Below are 20,319 nucleotides of genomic sequence, written 5' to 3' on the forward strand. Positions count from 1 at the left end.
CCCCCCCCCAGGTCCACCGTCCCTGTTGTCTGAGTAGGCGCCCCATCTGGTTTCCCTGAGGCACGTTGATGGGTGGGGGGCTGGTGGGCAGGCTGGCGGGCAGGCTGGGTTGGAAGCAGCGGCAGGCTGTTTAATCTGCTTTGATTTCTGGTCTTTGGAGAGGGCTTGGCTACAAGGCCCAATTGTTTATGTCTTAGGAGCCAAGGCAGACAAAAGATGCTGGGGAGAGAGCACTGGAAGCCAGATAAAATGCCAGGGCTCCTTGTCAGCTTGCTACAGCTTAATTCCTTACATCCCTGCGAGCTTTCTTAAGAAGGTTATGGCCATTTAAAAATAGTTTTTCAAGAGTCCCTAAAACAAGGCTTTGCTTGGAAACCAAAGGCAGGGGCTGGGACACGAAACTGTCAATCTTTAAGCCTCATGGTGTGGATTTGTCTTAGAAAAAGAATTTGCCTTTGCGGCCCAAAGTGAGGACCCTTTCCATCCAGACCAGGGGAAACCCAGCAGTCTCCTATGTTTAGGAAGCCATGTCTTACGCACAAGGATTTTAATGTTGGGGGGGGGGGGGGGGGTTGGATGATAGATGACTTCACCCTGGTGCCCCTGTGGCTCTGTCCTGCCAGGGCCTGGTGGTTTCTATGTGAAGAAACCCACATGCGTACTGCCCTGTGCAGATTAAATCCTCTCATTGTAAAGACACAGGGGGCAGAAGGAACGACACCAGGAATGGATGTGTTGCATGTTTATTATTCGAAGATAACGTCTCAACAACTATCACGACATATTTTTTAACTCCAGTTAGCTTGATGAGGAACAGGGATGGTCCAGTCGATCATTCATTAAACTGCCGTCTCTCTTATGTTTATCTTTTTTTTTTTTTTTTCCTAATGGCTCTAGTGAAAGCAGCTTTCTCAGGAAAGGTAACGCCGCACGCTCCATCCCCCCTCAGCCAGTGAATATCTATTTGGAAATCGCAAATAATTTTCCCTTCCTTTCCTCTTTTCCTCTACCATTGGATTTTTTTTTTCCATTGACTTTTTTTTTTTTTTCCAGGAGAAAAACAAATTTTAAGACTCTTCCACCCACCCTCATATTTTAGTTTTTCAAGTCCCTTGAGACCTAGGAGATTTAGATGCACCAAAATACCTTTGGTTCTGATCTCCTAAGGTCACTCAGCTGTTAGAGGAGGGGCTAAGGCCAAGTGCTACTCTCAAGGGCCTTTGGGAACTCACAGCTACTCCTTGAGATCTGCAGATATAGACTGATTCCCCCCACCCCCCAGGCTGGGAGCGCTGCATGCTTTCTGAATGCCTTGCCTTTCGGTGAACAGCTCAATTTGGTGAGGCTCCGAATTTGTCAACAAATAATGTTGAGCAATCGTGTGTTTAATGTTCCCAGGCATGTGGCTGAAACCTTTTGGAGGCGAAGGGTGGAAGGCGACAACCCGTTTGTAAGTCAATTCTTTGCAAATTTTTGTTTCCTGCGGTGCTCTCTTGGAAAAAAAAAAAATAAATAAAATGAAAAATTTTGAATTCCTTCATCAGCATTTGTTTTCACTCAGCTGGTTTCCCTTGGGTTCAGCAACAAGGAGGGGAGACTTCTCTTCCTCCTCTCCTGACATAGAGCCAAAAAAAAAATATTTTTTTTTCCTGATCTAGAAAGATTCTTGGGCGCTGGTTGTGCCCATCAGTGCAGAGCGGCTTGCATGGTTTCCCAAAATTTGAAAGGACAAAAGCAACTTCAGAGATTTGCCAATCGAATCTGAAGTCAGGAGATGTGAATGAGGGTTGGAGAAGAGGTGGGCCTGCCCGCCCTCATCCTGCTCTGTTGGTATTGGCAATTGGTTTCAAAATCGTCGCTTGGTCCTTGCTCTGGAGCGGGGGTAGGGCTGAGGCTCCCAGACCCTTCTTCACAGGAGGTCAGGCTCTGTCTCAGTCTGAAGTGCCCCTCTCCTTATAAACCCAGAAGGGCATTGATCCAGTGACGGTGAAAAAGGATGAATGCTATCTCAACATTAAAGCCGGGGTTCTCAGGAACGTAGCTGGAGCCAAGGAAACCGCTAGATGTTCCCAACTCCATGCATCCCCCCGGAGGAGCTCAAAAGCATGCGGCGGCCAGGATCTCATTCCAGCACACCCCATCCACCAGAGGTGGGGAGGTCAAATGGATCCAATAAGCAGATGGGAGAAGCAAGACCCCCAACGTGGGCAAGACCCCCAACGTGGGCAACCGTGGGCCTCACGGTTGAAAACTAAGTCAGTGGGGCCTGGGGTGGCTGGGGGGACTAAGCTGGGACTCTCAGGGCAGAGTTGGGGACTTTTCCAGGTGGTCATTGTGAGAGGGGCAGGAAAATGCTATTTTAGGGCACATGGAGGTCTTAGGTCTGCTTGTCTTTGCCTTTATACCACATGTAGAAAGTTGCCTGTAGGCTGTCACAGGGAAAGGTAGGAGGGTGTCCTGGCTTGACATCCAACTCCCTGGGTTTCTGGAAGTTAGGAGAGGTGAAGAGGGGTCTCTTGCACAAGCAGAAGTTCCTGGAGGCAGACACACCCTTGGTGAGAGGGCAAGAGAGCGGGCCCGGAGTGCATGTGGATGTGCAAGATCTATGGGCTCAGGATGAAGTTTCCGGAATGTTCATCAGTGCAAGGCCATCAGTGGAATTGCTTCTTTGCCATCTTTCTTTGCCATCTTGTCCATTTAGACCCCGTGCTTCCACCCATCAGAATCCTCCTGGAGCCCAGGGCTTTTCATAGTTCTGATACACAAAGCTATCTGCACCTACACTTCCTCCCCTCAAAGAAATGGCCCAAAGGGGAGCTCCCTCTGGGCTCCTGCTCCAGACCCAAGCGTGTGTCTCCTGGTGTTAGAGCCATCTGGGTCACCCTGGGGACCTGTGTCCAAGGGAATCTTCTGGGAGTACAGGTGGGGCAGTGCCAGGTGGTTATCTGGGAGGAGCAGGGGTGGGACGCTCTGAAGCCCCTCCCCCTGGAGTAGGAGAGGCCACATCCCCTCCCTCCTCATTGGTCGCCCCCTGTCGCCTCCCTACCCAGAGTGCAGGAGATGCTTGGTAGCTGGTTTGCAAATGGGTAAGGTTTGGGGGTGTGTGTGTCAATTTCTGTCTTTCAAGGGGCAGGGAGCATAGCAGAGTCTGTGCAAGAATTTTTGAGAACGAGGAGGAGCCTGTGTTTGTTGTAGCTGGAATCAGGCTCACATCTGCAGGTACCCGCACCCTCTGTCAGCAGGTCAGGGAACAATTCTTGTTTCTCTGCATCTCACAGAAGCACAAAGTGGACCCCAGTCCGCCTTCCCCTGGTGGCCTGTAGCTCAGGGGGCTTTGAAATGATGCTCTCACCTAGGCCTCTTTTTCCCCTCTTCCTCTTCATTTATGCATGCTATTGGTATCTTGCCCCTTTCAGCGCCTCTCTCCTGCCTTCCAGCTCCCACCTCCCCCATTTTTCCTCCTCACACCATTTGTGCTCTTGTTAAGATGGTGAAAATAACTCCTACCCGCAGAACCCTGCCCCCACCTCCCCATTTTCTCCCTTGGTTCTCCTTTGCCTTACAGAAGTTGACTTCCAACCTGGGTCTTTGCTTTCAGGTGCAGCCCAAATTTCGTTACCCCTTCTACTATGAGATGTGCTGGTATGTCTTGGAAAGATACGTGTACTGTGTGACCCAGCGGTCCTACCTCACTCAGGAATACCAGAGAGAATCCATGCTTATTGGTGAGTGCAATGTGGGCCCAGCCACTTCCAATAATTTTTTCAGTGTGGCCCTTGAGAGTCTCTGGGTTCTTGGAACTCTTTTGAACCAAAGTGTTGGGCAGATTCCTAGAGACCCCTTAGGAGGGGAAGCCAACTTTGTCAATGTCCCATTTGGAATACAGAGTCCAAGAAATTGAAAGTGTGATCCTAACAGAGTCACCTTGGTGGCCTCCAGGTCATACTGAGGAGTCATTCCCAGGCATGGTTGCTGAAACAGGATCCCTACAGAGCAAAGAATCCTGGTTGTTTTATTCCTCCGTGGCCACCTATTCTCAGCCCTCCGCTGCACCTAGGGGTTGGGTTTTTGTCTATATAGGAACAGGCCCATGGGATGCAGCCAATCCCCCAAAATCTGAGGCCAGCTTGGAACCAGCGGGGAGGGGTGACCAGGGCTGGAGACACAAGCATGACAGAGCATTGGGTGGTTCTGACAGAGGCAGGGAAATAGCCTTTAGAGCCATGGCTGCTGCAGGGAGCCCTGCCTTAATGCCTTTACTTAAAGGGACATCACCCCCCAAATGGCTTGATCCTGGAATCTAGACTTCTAGATGCCTGCCTGGACTTGCCTGTAACTGTGACAGTGAGCCCTGAGGAGCAATCTGGAAGAACATGGGTCTTCCCCCGCTGCCTCTGAGCTGAGGGGTTTTCTGGATCCAGAGTCTGCTGAGACTCATTTACTGCTTCTTTCTCATCACAGGATAGAAAAATAGGATCGATCTGTCTCCTGTAGGGTCTACACAGTTTCTCCTGCAATCTCCCTGATTTTTAGATTCCTTATTTTTTTTTTTCTCATTGTAGAAAGCCTCTACCCTCCTTCCCTTGACTCTCATCCTTAGTGACTTTTTTAGAGCTTTCAGATTGGGCATATGATGGAGAACAAATAGTTCTCCTGAACTATTTGTAATAGAACTCAGCAAAATAGTTCTGCTGAGGTCTGTATTGGGAAGTGGTTATTTACTTCCTAGAAATTCAGTTTTGCCTGGGGAGTCTCTTATGGGTCTCGTACATGTCAGATGATGCAATATTCAGGTGTTGAAAAGTCCTGAAACCCCACAACCTGCTCTTTGGAAGCTCCCAGCCCGGTAGGAAATGGGAAGTTAGTCTGAAATAATGAGGGTGACCCCTGTGGTTGTAGTAGCTTACACATTCCTGTGAGGACCAGAAGTTTGATTTTTGAGGCAGTCTTCAGGACCAGGAAATGGAGGGTCACTTCTCTCATTTGGATATTTTAGAGCTGTAGGAGAACATTCCCAATTCCATTCACAGGCACCAGAGGAAAGCTTGAGGCAGCATTTGCGTTGTTGATGCCTGCTTTTTTCTTGAAATTTCTTGCCTCTGATTCCTCTGAAGCCTCACTGCTTCTCCTGCCAAAGTAAAGGGGAGACATCAGGGAGATGCCTCATTTATCAAATGCTGGTTGTGTGCTAGGACCTGAGCTCAGTGAAGCCTTATTGGGTCCTCACCTCAAGCGTTCAGGGAAGCATTTTTTGTCTTGTATTTTTTATAAAAGCATTATTGGGATATAGTCCCCATACAATTAATATACAATTTAATGTGTACAACTCAGTGGTTGTTTTTCATATATTCCCAGAGCTGTGCAACTATCACCAGGCAATTTGGGGTTGTTTTCTTTACCCCAGAAACATGTACCCTTGTGTTATCTCCTTATCTCCCCCACCCCCAGTTTAGGTACCCATTAATCTACTTCTTCTGTCTCTATAGATTTCCCCTTGTTCCGGACATTTCATATAAATGGAGTCGTTATAGAATATATGCATTTTTGGCCTTATTTTTATATGTTGACAAATAAAATGCCAGGTGTATTCAGAGAGGTGAAACAACCTGTCTGGGTATACATAGCTGGAAAGAAACAGAGCTGGAATTTGATCCTATATCTGATTGACCACAACCTTTCTAGAGGCTAAGGCACAGACAATGTATTAGAATTGTCAAAAGGAGCTTGATGTCCAGAGTAAAAGGGAGGCATAGTGAGTGGAGTTTCTAGGGACTTCCAGTAGGGAGTTTAGGGCATTAATCTCAGTGTTTCTTGTGACCCTCCTGCTTCTTGTAGATGCCCCAAGAAAGCCCAGCATAGACGGCTTCTCATCTGATTCCTGGTTGGAGATGGAGGAAGAGTCTTGTGAGCAGCAGCCTCAAGAGGAGGAGAAGGAGGAGGAAGAGGAGGAGGAGGAGGAGGAGGAGGGTGCAGATAAGGTGCCCAAGCCTCCCGCCGATGGCCCTCCATCACCCACCAGCACCCCTTCAGAGGACCAGGAGGCCCCTGGGAAGAAGCCCAAAGCACCTGCCATGCGGTTCCTCCAAAGGACTTTGTCTAATGAGTCAGAAGAAAGTGTGAAGTCCACGACGGTGCCCACAGACTACCCTAAGACACCCACTGGCTCCCCTGCCACGGGGGTCTCTGCCAAGTGGACCCACCTCACTGAGTTTGAGCTGAAGGGCCTGAAAGCGCTGGTGGAGAAACTGGAATCCCTCCCAGAGAACAAGAAGTGTGTCCCTGAGGGCATCGAGGACCCCCAGGCACTCCTGGAGGGTGTGAAGGTGGGCAGGGGTCGCATTTGGGCCTGGGCAGCTGAGAAGGGCTGGGTAGGCTCCCAGAGGCAGCTCAGTGCAAACTGTCCTGAGGTCTCTCTGTGTGGAAGAGGGACTTCTGGTCCAAGCAAGCCTGTCTAGGGCTTCTGAGCTGAAGCCATCATTGAGAGCTAAAGGGGAAGCTGCCTCTGTAGTTGACAAGGACTTCTTTCTTAGTACTTGTTGAAAATCTGAGGCTTTACTGGCAGTAGGCATTATAGCTGTACCCATAGTGAGTGCTCTTATTAGGTCTGGGGACAGACCCTTCCACCCTGGGCTGGAAGACTTGCTGTTCTGGGCTGGCTTCCCCTGGAGCATGAGTCTGTGACCAGGTTGCATATGAGCATGTTGCACATCTGGGCAGTCCTCCAGGTGCCCAGCTAAGGTGGGCCATGTAGCCACCTGGGGTTCAGGGGTCTCTAAGTAGAGCCTAATTATTGAGCGTATGTTCATTGAGCACCATCTGGGCTGGCCACTGAGGGAACAGAAAGCAGAAGGCATAGTCACTGCCCTCAGGTAGCTCACCAATTAGCAGGAAAGCAAGCAGGAGAAGAAGCCAGGAGATAGGGAAAATTAAGAAGCACGTAGCATGCTGTGTGTACCCAGGGCATGGAAGTAGGGTGAAGGATACTCATCAGCCACACCAGGTGCCAAGGGCTCTGGAACAGTTACGCAGAGGGCATTTGGCCTTTAGAGGCTGCATAGGCGTTCTCCAGATGGGGAAGGCTGTTATAGGCAGAGTGCAGATATGCAGTATGTGCATTTCCCAGGAAATAGACTGAGAGGTCTTCTGTAGTAATCATCATCATAACATATTTGTTGAAAACTCCCTACCTGTCTGGGACCAGTGCTAGGCAAGGTACTTGAGTTGTCTGTACTTATCTGACATGGAAGTAGGTTCAGAGAGGGTAAAGGATATGCCTGAGGTGACAGAGCAAGTATTTGCCCTAGGGCCCCCCATCAGGCAGTCTAACAGGGACCACCAAAAGAGGGAGCCAGCATACAAAATCATCAGTCCAGATCTATTTCACTTTATGTAGAAGGTGTTTCCTTTCAGGTGCTGGGAAAGGAAAATCTTATAACTGGGGGAAATTGCCAGCTAAAGGAACTCTGTGGTGATCGTCCCTGTAAGGCAAATCTTAACTTGCTTTGGGTCTTTTTCATTGACTCTTGACTTTTTTGGAGGTTGTTGACCTCTGTTGAGGGTTTTATGAAAATTATGAAACGGGCAAAATTTTGCATGCTGTGTCAAGGGGCCTGTTCCTGGACCCCAGGTTAAGAATCCCTAATCTCATGGCATGGAGTTTTATATGTTATGTTTCCTAAAGGAGACCTTAGAATTCTGTTATGAGGCTCCTTTTTCATTCTGAGGTCCTTTAAAGTAAAAACAAGGAATTTTCATCAATAATAAAACCATTAACAGCATTGGGGCCCCACAATGTTGTAAATGAGTTAAAATCACATTTATCTTCTGAGGAAGTATTGTTTTGTGCTTGTGGAAAGCTCTTTTTTTTCCTTTAGAAGTATCTTTGTGTCTGTGATCTGTTTGTGTGCAGTGTTTCTGATTGGTAGGATTTCTTTCTAGATTTGGGACTTGGCCCCTCCTGTCTCTCACTTATACTCACCTGATGTGATGAGACTGGAGTCAGCTGTTGATGGTGTGGAAGAGGCCTAGGGTAGGGGTTTAGATGCATTTCAAGGAGCCAGGCCTCCTCCCTCCTCTTGTCCTCACCATGGGGTGGGTTCACTGGCAGGTTGTGATAATACTTTTCAATGGCCATGTGCTGTTACAGGTGTTTTCCATATATAAACCTCCAGCAACCCTTGATAGTGCTTTTATTATCCTCATGTTGCAGATGAGAAAATCAAGGCACAGTTAGGTTAAGTGATTTGCCTAAGGCCACACATGCTCAGTTGGGGAGTCTTACCCTCACTCCCTACACTGCACTGCTTTGTTTGGCTGCTGTAGAGAAATTTTTTTCCCTTCTCAGAAGCCATCCTACACTTAGGGAGAAGGTAGTAAGGGGATTGCTTTGGTGTCCTTTACAGAACAAGCAATGGTTCTGGCCATGGAACAGAGTTTGTAAATTGGCAGTCCCTGGCCAAATCAAGCCTCTAGGCATTGTTTTTGGCCTGCACAGTTTTAAACATATTTTTATAATTACTTGCCAACATTAAAATATCAGAAGAGTCATAAAAAATATCCTAGCTATCCTGGCCCATGTTCTTGACTGGCTGCAAACCACAGGAAGTGAGTAGCAGCTGACCTCATATACCCCAGTCCCCACCACTCCCTACTGCCTCCTTGAGCATGTATTTATTATTAGGTTCACACATCATATTATATAGCCACTTAGTTCATTTATTGAATTTATCTATTTTTTTTAAAAGACTTTAACTATTTATTTGAGAGAGAGAGCGCACATGAGAGACAGCACAAGTGGGAGGGAGGAGCAAGCTCCCCACTGATCACGGAGCCTGATGTGGGGCTTGATCCCAGGACCCTGGGATCATGACCTGAGCTGAAGACAGATGCTTAAGTGACTGAGCCACCCAGGCTTGAACTTACCTTTCTTTTTCTTTTTCTTTTTCTTTTTCTTTTTTTTGCCCCTGAGACACCAGAAGAGATGATTTATCATGTACATGTTAAATTCAGCCACAAAAGAAAACAGAATTAGTCCAAAAGTCACAGGTCCAGGGCAAAGGGCCAAAAGGGACTATTTTTTGGTATGAACAAGGTGGTTCTCTCAGAGGTGGTAGTAGTAATCAGATGGCGGTGGGTGTTCTAGATCCATTAAATCAAGTTCTAGAAAGTAGGCATGCAGTCCAACAATTTGTACCAGCGTCACTGGCCTCTGGCTTTCCTTATTTCTTCTTCTGTGGCTTTTGTCGGTACATAGGCTAATGCTTTACTTGGACCTCTGCCTCATCTTTTTTGCTTCAGTGTGCACATTGGCTTCTTCCTCCACTTGGCTGTCATGGCGTGGAGGTTTCCAGAAGATGGCGCTAAGACCAAGAGAGCTGCAACTTGCCTTATTTTTAGAGATAAATTTATGTTCTTGAGTTTTGTCTGGGGAGGCCTTTTGCAGCTTAAAGAGCTTGTAAATTGGGTAGACAGGTCTCTTTAGAGCCCCAGGAGAACTGGAGCATCTGCTTGTGTCTCTAAATGCTGTGTGGCCAGGAGTCTGTATGGGGGAAGTGGGCCAAACATCTCTTCTGGAACAGGAGGGTTCTTGGCTGTCCAGCCTGGCCATCGGCCTTTTCAATCCCTGGATACCCAGAAAAGAGGTGGAACCTCAGACTGACCTTCAGAGTGAGAGTGTTGTCACAGAGGATGAGCAGCTTCTTAGCTGTACTTGATGCCTTGGTTTTCTCTCTCCTCTGGTTTTGGGGTTTTGTTTGCACTGGCTGAGAAATAAAACACAGGAAATGTGCAGAAATCTTAGCTAGTGCCTACTGCTGTCACTACTGTTGAGTGATTTGTGTGTCTGGCAAGTGGAGTAACTTTGTCAGTTTGGTAACTGACCAGTTTTGACCCTTGGTCCACTGCTTAATGGGATGGTTCATGGTATTGGGAACCCCTGAGATTGGAGACAGTCCCCTAAACAACTCAGTCTCCGGAGAGGTAGGTTTGGGCTTTTATCAGAAACCCATTTTTGGGGCACCTGGGTGGCTCAATTGGTTAAGTATCTGCCTTCGGCTCAGGTCATGATCCTGAGGTCCTTGGATTGAGTCTCACATCGGGCTCCCTACTCAGCAGGGAGCTTGCTGCTCCCTCTCCCTCTGCCTGCTGCTCCCCCTGCTTGTGCTCTCTTGCTCTCTGACAAATAAATAAACTCCATTAAAAAATACACTAGGGATGCCTGGGTGGCTCAGTCGGTTGGACATCTGCCTTTGGCTAGGTCGTGATCCAGGGGTCCTGAGATCGAGCCCCACGTTGGGCTCCCTGCTCTCTGGGGAGCTGGCTTCTCCCTTCCCTCTGCTGCTGCTCCCCCTGCATTTGTGCTGTCTCTCTCTCTCTCTCTCTCTCAAATAAATAAATAAAATGAAAAAAATATACTAGAATTAAAAAAACAAACCATTTTTTCTTTCATTTGTAATATATTTTTAAAAATTAAAATATATTTTAAAAATTTTAAAAATAAATTTTAAAAATTAAAAAACAAATGCACATAGCACCATTTTGTCTTAAAATTTTTTTGTAATATTTATTTATTTATTCATGAGAGACACACACACACAGAGAGAGAGAGAGGCAGAGACAGAGGCAGAGAGAGAAGCAGGCTCCATGCCCACATGCCTGATGTGGGACTCAATCCCGGGTCTCCAGATTCACGCCCTGGGCCGAAGGCAGGCACCTAACCACTGAGCCACCCAGGCGTCCCCCCAAAATTTTTTTTTTAAATTTACTAGATCACCACTTTAGAATCTTCAAGAGTCTTCAAGAATGTGCCATCTCAACCATTTTATTTAATTAAAAAATGTTTTTTTTAAAGGGTTTTTTTTTTTTTAAATTTTTTTTTATTTATGTATGATAGTCACAGAGAGAGAGAGAGGCAGAGACATAGGCAGAGGGAGAAGCAGACTCCATGCACTGGGAGCCCGACGTGGGATTTGATCCCGGGTCTCCAGGATCGCGCCCTGGGCCAAAGGCAGGCGCCAAACCGCTGTGCCACCCAGGGATCCCTAAAAAATGTTTTTAACATTTTTTTTTATTTTTAGGTAATCTCTACATCCAGTATGGGGCTCAAATTCACAACCCTGAGATCAAGAGTCATGCACTTTCCTGACTGAGCCAGCCATGCACCCCAACCTTAAAGTACCCAGTTTAGTGACTTAAGTACATTCACGGTATCGTACAGCCCACACCTGTGTGTGGTTCAGAACATTTTCATCACCCTGGACAGAACCCTGTCTCCACTAGGTGACCACTAGTGGAGGACCATTCCCGTCCTCCTTACCTCCCTCCTCCCACCCCCGTCTGCTTTCTATCTTTTTTTTTTTTAAGATTTTATTTATTCATGAGAGACACAGAGAGAGAGAGAGAGAGAGAGAGAGAGAGAGAGGCAGAGACACAGGCAGAGGGAGAAGCAGGCTCCATGCAGAGAGCCTGACGTGGGACTGGATCCAGGGTCTCCAGGATCATGCTCTGGGCTGAAGGCGGCGCTAATCTGCTGAGCCACCCGGGCTGCCCTGCTTTCTATCTTTATAGGTTTACTCACTCTGGATATTTCTTTTCTGTAAAAGTTTCAAGTATTACAGTGTTACATGATCTATGTAAGAAAAATTAAGCGTTAGAGGCTAGAGGCTAGAAAATGTCCCCCTCCCCACTTTCCCAGCCCTGGAGGTAACCCTGTTACTCATCTGCTGAACATACTTTTGGAGCTTTCCTCTCATCCCAGGTATACATAATTTGTTAAAAATTAGAGCATACTGTTTTACAACTTGCTTCTGTCCCTTCAAGCTTTCTTTTTTGTGTCTTCCTGTAAGTCTAGCCTCCTCTTTTTGTGGGCAGAACTTTTGAAAGTTGAGTTTATCCTTCCTATGACCCTGTGGTTTTGGCAGGTCTGAGAGAGCTCATTTGTACCTTGAGAACTTGCCTTGAGGGGTCTGGCTTTAGATTCAAACTAAAATGACCACCCTACTTAATTTATTTTGTAAAGAGAAGCAAGATTCCAGGATCTTGTAAAAATCTAAGAAAATTATTTCTGGGGCACCTGGGTGGCTCAGTCAGTTAGGTGTCTGACTCTGGATTTTTGGCTCAGCTTATGATCTCAGGGTCGAGAGGTTGAGGCCCACATCCAGCTCCATGCTCAGCATGGAGTCTGCTTCGGATTCTCTCTCTCTCTCTCTCTCTGTCCCTCCCTCCTCAAATAAATAAATAAAATCTTTAAAGATAAAGATTTTATTTACTTTATCTGAGAGAGAGAGAGAGGGAGGGAGAGATCACGAACAGGGGGAAGGGCAGAGGGAGATTCAGACTTCCTGCTGAGCAGGGAGTCCAATTCAGGGCTTGATCTCAGGATCCTGGGATCGTGAGCTGAGCCAAGGGAGGATGCATAACTGACTGAGCCACCCAGGCTTCCAGAAATAAAATCTTTAAAAAAAGAAAGCCATTTCCTTTCCCTGCCTTTATGAAACCCTGTGGGATTTGGCACTGAGATACCTCCAGTGACTTCCTTCTTTCGAGACACTTGTGTTCGAGATGCAGGATATTGGCCTGTACCTAATGGGAAGAATAAGAAATCAGGACATGAGACCCTTGAGTTTAATTTCGGCTTCTGTTCTTTGCTGCTTGCTGTGTAGTCAAGCACTCCACCTTTCTGTTTATCTGCAGGTAAAACAAGGGTATTGGACTGGCTGTGCTTTATCTTTCTGGGGACCAGATTCGACAGTCCCTTGGCCATTCTGAAGTGATTAACCAATCGACACCTGAGTGTCTTCACTGTAAAATGAGGAAAATAACGGGGATCTGTGTCGTCAGATTATTTTGAGGGGCAGTGAGGTAATGAACACCTAGCACTCCTGGTAAACTCTTGGAGAAAAATTAGGTATTCTTAGGTACACAGTCAAAGGAGAGCCAGACTGGCTTTGGCTGCTCCCCCATACCTCTTACAGGTTAATGATCACCATCCATATAAGTTTCTCAGGGCTGCCATAATAGAGCCACAGACTGGCCTAAAACATCAGAAACTTATTTTCTCACGGTTCTGGAGACTGGGAGTCTGAAATCAAGGCTATGCTTGCTCTGAAGACTCTAGGGGAGGAAGGATCCTTTCTTGTCTTCTCCAGCTTCTCATTGTTGCCAGCAGTCTTTGGCATTCCTTGGCTTGTAGCTACATCACTTCCATCTCTGAGTTCATGCAAGTGTTCATCTTTGCTGTGTGTCTTCTCTTACAAGGACACTATCATTGGATTAGGGCCTACCCTAATCCACTATGACCTGTTCTTAACATGATTATATCTGCAAAGACCCCATTTCCCAAAAAGGTCATATGAGGTTTTGCAGATGGATTTTAACAAAGGGGCACCCTATTCAACCCAATGCATTATCGTCTTTTTTCTCTTCCATCTTGGGTTGGCAACAGTAAGATGGGAGTTGCTCTTCTTACTATTCCTTCTAGAAGAATCTGTACTTTCTACTAGAACTCAGGGAGAGCTGTGATTTCCCAATGGAAGAAAAGGAAGGTGTGCGGCTATTGGGGGCAGATCTACTCCTCAAATCGATTGTAGATGACTTAAAAATGCATGGCATGGTTGTGAGGGTTTGGGCCTAAGTGGGTAGTCACCACTAAGGTTGGCTGTAGAAGAGTGTTTGTCAGATACCTGCAAGGTGATTCTGTAGGGGTCATTGTTAATGAAAATAATGCCAGACTCTCTTCCCACAATGCCTTGCCCCCCTAGCTGCCAAAGTGTAAGTTTGGTATGAAAATGTCAGCTTGCTGCAGATAGCCACCTTTTTTACTACATGGAATTGTGGGACTCTCTGGAATTAGGGGGTGGAAGAGCCAGTGAGGGGCCATTGTTTTCAGGTATTATATATATATATATATATATATATATATATATTTGATATTTAAGAAAGAAACCAGTTGTATTGTTCTTTCATCAAAACACAAATGTAAGAGGAAAGAAAATAATCCTAAATGAAGGGTACATTATCCAAACAGGTATTATCTCTTAAGACCAAAGTTTCTGGAGTCAGGCTAAATCCCATGTGGCATCCGTTAGCCAGCCAAATGCTCTTGGAAAACATGATAAAATAGAGAAAGAACACGTGCCTCATCAAATTCAGCGAGGCAACATGCATAAAGCCTTGTTTTAGCACAAGGACTTTAGTAGAGCTTATTATTAATATTATTTCAGACAGCTTGGAATGAAAACAGGCCCATTTAGGGTTAAGTGTGAGAGTCTGTGAAACCCATGACCATGGAAAGTGTGTACAGCTTTACTGTCTTGGGGACATCAGTCTTGATCCTAGAATACACCTGCTTGTTTGAGCAGCCCCACCTTGCTGTTTTGCAAAACAGTAAAGTGTAGGGCTCAGACTCCTGGCACTGCTGGCTTTTTAATTTATCACCATCATCCCCTACCCCACCCCCACTCTCATAACTGCTTCAGGGGAGCCAAGAAGCAGGAAGCCAGTGAGGGGTCTGCAGCCTCAGGGGCTTGCTCCCACCCAAAAGATGACCCAGAGCAGAGAATGGCAGATCAGTTTCAGCCAGGCTGGGTTGCTCAGGCTCTCCTGCTGGGGCCTGTGTGTAATACTGAGCCCTGTGTTTGGTATTTTTGTTGGGCAGTGTGGGGATAGAGGGTTGATACAATGATGAATGAGACAGGTCTCTCACCTAAGGAGCTCCCACTGTGATGACAAAACAAGCCACGCATACTCCTACTTCTCTGCCTGTACCACCTCAGGGAACGAAGGAGAACAGCAAGAGCGAGATATCTGAGTTCCAGACATCTAGGGCAAACCCTAGACCTGAAAAATGGGTAGGTTTATCTGTGTCACTTGGGACTTTATTTTTGCCTACAATTAACTGGTGGGCTCCTGAATCACATTATTATCCTTTCTCCTTATGTAGCTAAATCAGCTTTTTATTTTTTATTTATTTTTAAAGATTTTATTTATTTATTTATGAGAGACACACACACACAGAGGCAGAGACACAGGCAGAGGGAGGAGAAGCAGGCTCTATGCAAGGAGCCCAATGCAGGGCTCGATTCTGGGAAGCCAGGATCAGGCCCTGAGCTAAAGGCAGACACTCAACCGCTGAGCCACCCAGGCGTCCGTAAGTCAGCTTTAAAAAATTTTTTTTTTATTTGAGAGAGAGCACGAGCAGGGAGAGCAGCAGAGTGAGAGGGAGAAGCAGACTCTCTGGCTGAGCAGGGAGCCCGATGGGGGGCTTGATCCCAGAACCCAGACATCATCACCTGAGCTGAAGGCAGATGCTTAACCGACTGAGCCATCCAGGCACCTGCTAAATCAGCTTTTAGATTGCCCTTCCAACTAAATAAACTTTTAAATTTCTCTGTGCTTAGAACTTCTTAAGTGGTTGAATTCTGCAAACAGAGGACAGGGCAGTGTGTATTCCAGTAGGAAAAATAACATCAGCCAAAAGAGATGAGCCAACAGTTGTTGAGCATTTACCATGTACCAAGTGCCTTCCATGCAGTTTTTTTTTTCCTTCCATGCATTATGATCCTCAGCACAACCTGGCAAGGTGGGGACTGTTATCATCCCATTTCTCAGATGGAGAAACTGAGACTCAGGTGTTGTGACTTGCCAAGTTATGTAGCTAATAGACTTGTAACCACAGTGCACTATGACAGGGGCAGGGTGTTAGCTGCCTGTGGCCACTGTGACAAATGACTACAAACTTGGGAGCTTGAAACAACAGAAATTTACTCTCTTACAGTCTGGTCTACACTCTGGGAAGGCTTCTGGGGGAAATTCTTTCTTGTTCTTCCAGCTTCTGGTGATTCCTGGTGTTTCTTGGCTTGTGGCTATGTCACTGGTCTGTCTCTTGTCTTCTCATGCCTTCTTCCTTACTGCCTCTGTTCAAATCCTCCTCTTCCTTCTCTTACAAAGACACCCGTCATGGGGCATCTGGGTGGCATATTCGGTTAAGCATCAGCCTCTTGGTTTTGGCTCAGGTCATGATCTCAGGGTCATGAGATTGAACCCTGCCTCGGACTCCATGCTGAGTTTGGAATCTGCTTGGGACTCCCTTCCTCCCCCTCCTCCCCTGCGCCCCCTCTCCTGTGCAAGCGTGTGTGTGCTTTCTATGTCCAATAGATAAATGCATCTTAAAAAAAAAAAAAAGATACCAGTCACTTTGTACCCTAAATCCAGGATAATTTCATCTGATATTCGCCACTAATTACATCTGCAAAGAACCTTTTTCCAAGTAAGGTCATATTCATAGGCACCAGGGATTAGGATTTGAACATACCCACTTGAGAGATCTAGTCCAACCCCATACAGATAAGTGTTTACAGGCGGGCATGGGATGGTTGGCTGGGGCGGAGGCAAGGATCTTGGGCGTTCCAGAGTGCATGGCACCCAGTTACCTGTGGTATGGGGAGGACCCCTCAGTCTACTGGGCTTCCCAGAAGAGCAGCATGAGCTGCTCCGTGCTTTGTTACTCTTCCTTTATCTGTTGGTTTGGTTGGTGGTTAGTGATTCTTTCCTGATGCTTGCCTCTTTTTTATCATCATTAATTATTATTAACACCCCATCCTAAGGAGCAGTGGCCCCTGAATCCATTTAGCTAATTAAGTCCACAGAGAGAGTTGACATAAGAGGGAGCAGAGGCCCAGCACATCCGTCGTCTGTGGTTATCTTGTTGGGTCAAAAGCAAGGCAGTTTTCAACAGAAAGGGCCTGGTAGCCTCAATCTTTCTCTTTTAGAAAGCCTGCCCTGGGCTCTCCTACCAAGAGGTTTATAGGATGTAATGCAGAGGGCCCTGGGCCGGTCCTGGCACCTGGTTTCCTAGTCTCTGCTTCCAGGAGTCCCAGGGAGTGTATGAATTCTGGCGGAGCCTAGGGATGCCAGTGACATGATTCTCTTCAGCACAATTTATTTCTCAGAGAGACAATCTCCAATTAGAATAATCTCTTCTTGTAGCATGTCAAAAAATGCAAATACTTCCCCGTGCGACAGAACCGTAAGCGCCTCCTGGTGGCCAACACGGGCCATTGAGGGGATTTGCTGCCTGCGGGGATTGTGTGTGTGAGATGCCCACTCCAGAGTACTTGGGGAGGTATTTATTAATTATTATTATTTTTATTTATTTATTTAATGACTTTTTTTAAGTGAAAAGGAAGCTGGGCATGGAGCCCAATGCGGGGCTTAAACTCATGACCTGATCAAGAAGAACTGAGCTGAGATCAAGAGTTGGACTCTTAGCCAACTGAGCCACCCAAGCACCCCTCTATTAATTTTTAATTATTATTTATCATTAATAATATATTTATTATTCACAACACTTACACCTTCAGAAATAGCTTTTTGTAACCACATTCCTCCACAGAGACCTCACCTTGCTTGTGAGTTATGGACTCCAGCTCTGATATTGAAATGACAGGAAATCTTGAGACAGTTCAGAAACTCCAGGAAGACCAAGGCGAGTGGACATTATTTTCAGTCTTACACAGAGAAGCGCTTGTATATTGGTAGCCTGTAACCCAGACTGGCCCACAGATACTGTTTGTTTGGCTCACATTTTTTCATTTTCATTTTGTTTTTTGTTTGTTTGTTTGGTTGGTTGGTTTGTTTGGTTTTGGTTTTGGCTTTTGAATTTTTTCAACCAGTTGCGAATATTTAAGCAATTTAAAGTAAAACTCTGGATCTTTGATTTCTTCTGAAAAATCAGAGATTAGGTGGAGCTTTCATTCCCACAAAAGGTTAGTAGGTTGGAAGGCAGCATTTGCTACCTTTATTTATTTGTTTTCTAAGAGATTTTCTTTCTTTCTTTGAAAGACACCATGAGAGTACAAGCAGAGGGAGCAGCAGAAGGAGAGGGAGAAGCAGGCTCCCCACTGAGCAGGGAGCCTGAAGCAGGGCTTGATCCCAGGACCTCAAGATCATGACCTGAGCCAAAGGCAGACACTTAACTGACTGAGCTGCCCAGGTGTCCTGCATTTGCCCTTTTTAAACTAGGCCTGCATGCCTGGGTGGCTCAGTGGCTGAGCGCCTGCCTTCGGCCCAGGGCGTGATCCTGGAGACCTGGGATCGAGTCCCACATCAGGCTCCCTGCATGGAGCCTGCTTCTCCCTCTGCCTGTGTCTCTGCCTGCCTCTCTCTCTGTGTGTCTCTCATAATTAGATGAATAGAATCTTTTTCTTTTTTAATTTTATTTATTTATTCATGAGAGACACACACAGAGAGAGAGAGAGAGAGAGAGAGAGAGAGAGAGAGAGGCAGAGACACAGGCAGAGGGAGAAGCAGGCTCCATGCAGAGAGCCTGATGTGGGACTCGATCCCAGGTCTCCAGGATCATGCCCTGGGCCGAAGGCAGGCGCTCAGCCACTGAGCCACCCAGGCATCCCTAGAATCTTTAAAACAACAACAACAACAACAACAACAACAACAACACCCTGATGTATTGTAGAAGAGGGTGTGAAATTCATGTGGATTATTAAGAACCATGAAATGTCAACAAAATTTTATGCTTATTCAAGCCCACATTGGGCACACGTGGGTCTTCCCTTTTGTGATTGGGGCAAACTTTGAAAAATGCTTTGTAGAGTTAGTGGCTGAATTAGTTCTCTGTCTTGCGAGGCATAGGCGAGGATGACTCACTTATGTATTTGTTAATTGAATGGTGAATGTGAGCCCAGATTGTCTCCTAGGTGTTGTATTTTTTTAATAATGGAGTATAGATCAGCTCCAGAGGTTGCTGGAATGGTATACTGAGGCTTTATCACCCCGTGTTACTAACTGGGCTTATAGTTAGATGGATCTGGTCAGTGTCAGGATCTATCACCTCCCAGACCCAGATGTGTGACCTTGGGCAAATCAAATAACCCCTCTGCACTTCAGTTTCTGCTTTTGTGAAAGGGAGGGAATCAGGTCTATCCCACAGAGGGAATTAGTTCAGAGCAAGCACCCAATAAATGCTCCAAAGAATGGTAGTAAAATCACATCTCACTTCATGGAGTAAAGTCAAGGTTAGTGATGTCACTCTTCTAAGCTGTGGCTTCCTCAAGGTCATATAGTCTGCAAGTTGTAAAACTTGAACCCAGGTCTTCAGACTCTAGAATCAGTGTTGTCAAAGGCATAACAGTAATGGCTTAACTAGTGAGATGTTAGGTCTCCTGTGGGTAATTTTTAGAATTTCTGAGTCCATTCCTTAGAAAGAGACTGCTTTGCTCCATTCTCTCCTCCCTTTTTAAAAAATTGTGGTAAGGGCAGGGCACCTGGCTGGCTCAGTTGGAAGAGCCTGTGACTCTTGATTTCAGGGTCATGAGTTATAGTCCCATGTTGGGTGTAGAGATTACTTAAATAAAAATAAAACACACACAAAATTTTTTTAAATGGTAGCCAATTATACATAACATATAATTTATTATTTTAACCATTTTTAAGTGTCTAGTTCAGTGGCATTTTTTTTTAAAGATTTTATTTTATTTATTCATGAGAGACACACAGAGAGGAGAAAGAGAGAGAGAGAGAGGCAGAGACACAGGCAGAGGGAGAAGTAGGCTCCATTCAGGGAGCCTGACGTGGGACTCGATCCCGGGTCTCCAGGATCAGGCCCTGGACTGAAGGCGGTGCTAAACCGCTGAGCCACCGGGGCTGCCCGAGTTCAGTGGCATTAAGTATATTCACCCTGTTGTGCAGCCATCACCACCATGCATTAAGCAACTCCCTGCTTCTCCCTCCCTCAGCCACTGGCAGCCACTACTCTGTTTTATGCTTGTATGACTCTGACTACATTAGGCACCTCCTATAAGTGGAATCATGCACTATTTGGCCTTTTGTGTCTGGCTTATTTCACTCAACAGAATGTCCTCCAGTCCATCCACATTACAGTATGTGTCACGATTTCCTTCCTTTTTCGGGCAGAGTCATATTCTCTTGTGTGCATAGACCACATATTATTTATTCATCCATCCACACTGATGGACGCTTAGGTTGTTTTCAAGTGTCATTTGGCTGTTGTGAGTCATGTTGCTAGGATGCTAGGAACGTGGCCCCCTCTCTCCTTGAAGGTTAAGGTTGAGTAACACCAGAGTTAGAGCACAGGTTGTGAAATGGCGGGGTCTCCACCCTCTACCGGCTGAGTGGTCTTGGACTGTTCTCGCACGCCCCAGGCCCCAGTATTCTCATCTGGAAATGATGATGGTCCATCTCACAGTGTGGTCAAGGGGGTTGGATGAGATAGTAGATATGGCGTTTTTATCATGGTGCCCAGCACAGAGCAAGCACTCACTACATCCTACTTTCATATATTCATTT

General features: G+C 46.3%; 1 protein-coding gene across 16 annotated transcripts in view; it reads left to right on the forward strand.

Moving 5' to 3' along the window:
• KDM2B (lysine demethylase 2B) overlaps positions 1-20,319 on the forward strand; it is a 118,890-nt gene that overhangs the window by 49,020 nt on the left and 49,551 nt on the right. For all 16 annotated transcript variants that reach the window (XM_026018762.2, XM_026018766.2, XM_072722795.1 and 13 more), the window contains 2 exons: positions 3,599-3,725; positions 5,836-6,323. In XM_026018762.2, the coding sequence (XP_025874547.1) occupies positions 3,599-3,725; positions 5,836-6,323 (615 nt within the window). The remainder of the gene's footprint in view (positions 1-3,598; positions 3,726-5,835; positions 6,324-20,319) is intronic.

This window comes from Vulpes vulpes, chromosome 10 (assembly GCF_048418805.1).
Source record: "Vulpes vulpes isolate BD-2025 chromosome 10, VulVul3, whole genome shotgun sequence".
NCBI lineage: Eukaryota > Metazoa > Chordata > Mammalia > Carnivora > Canidae > Vulpes > Vulpes vulpes.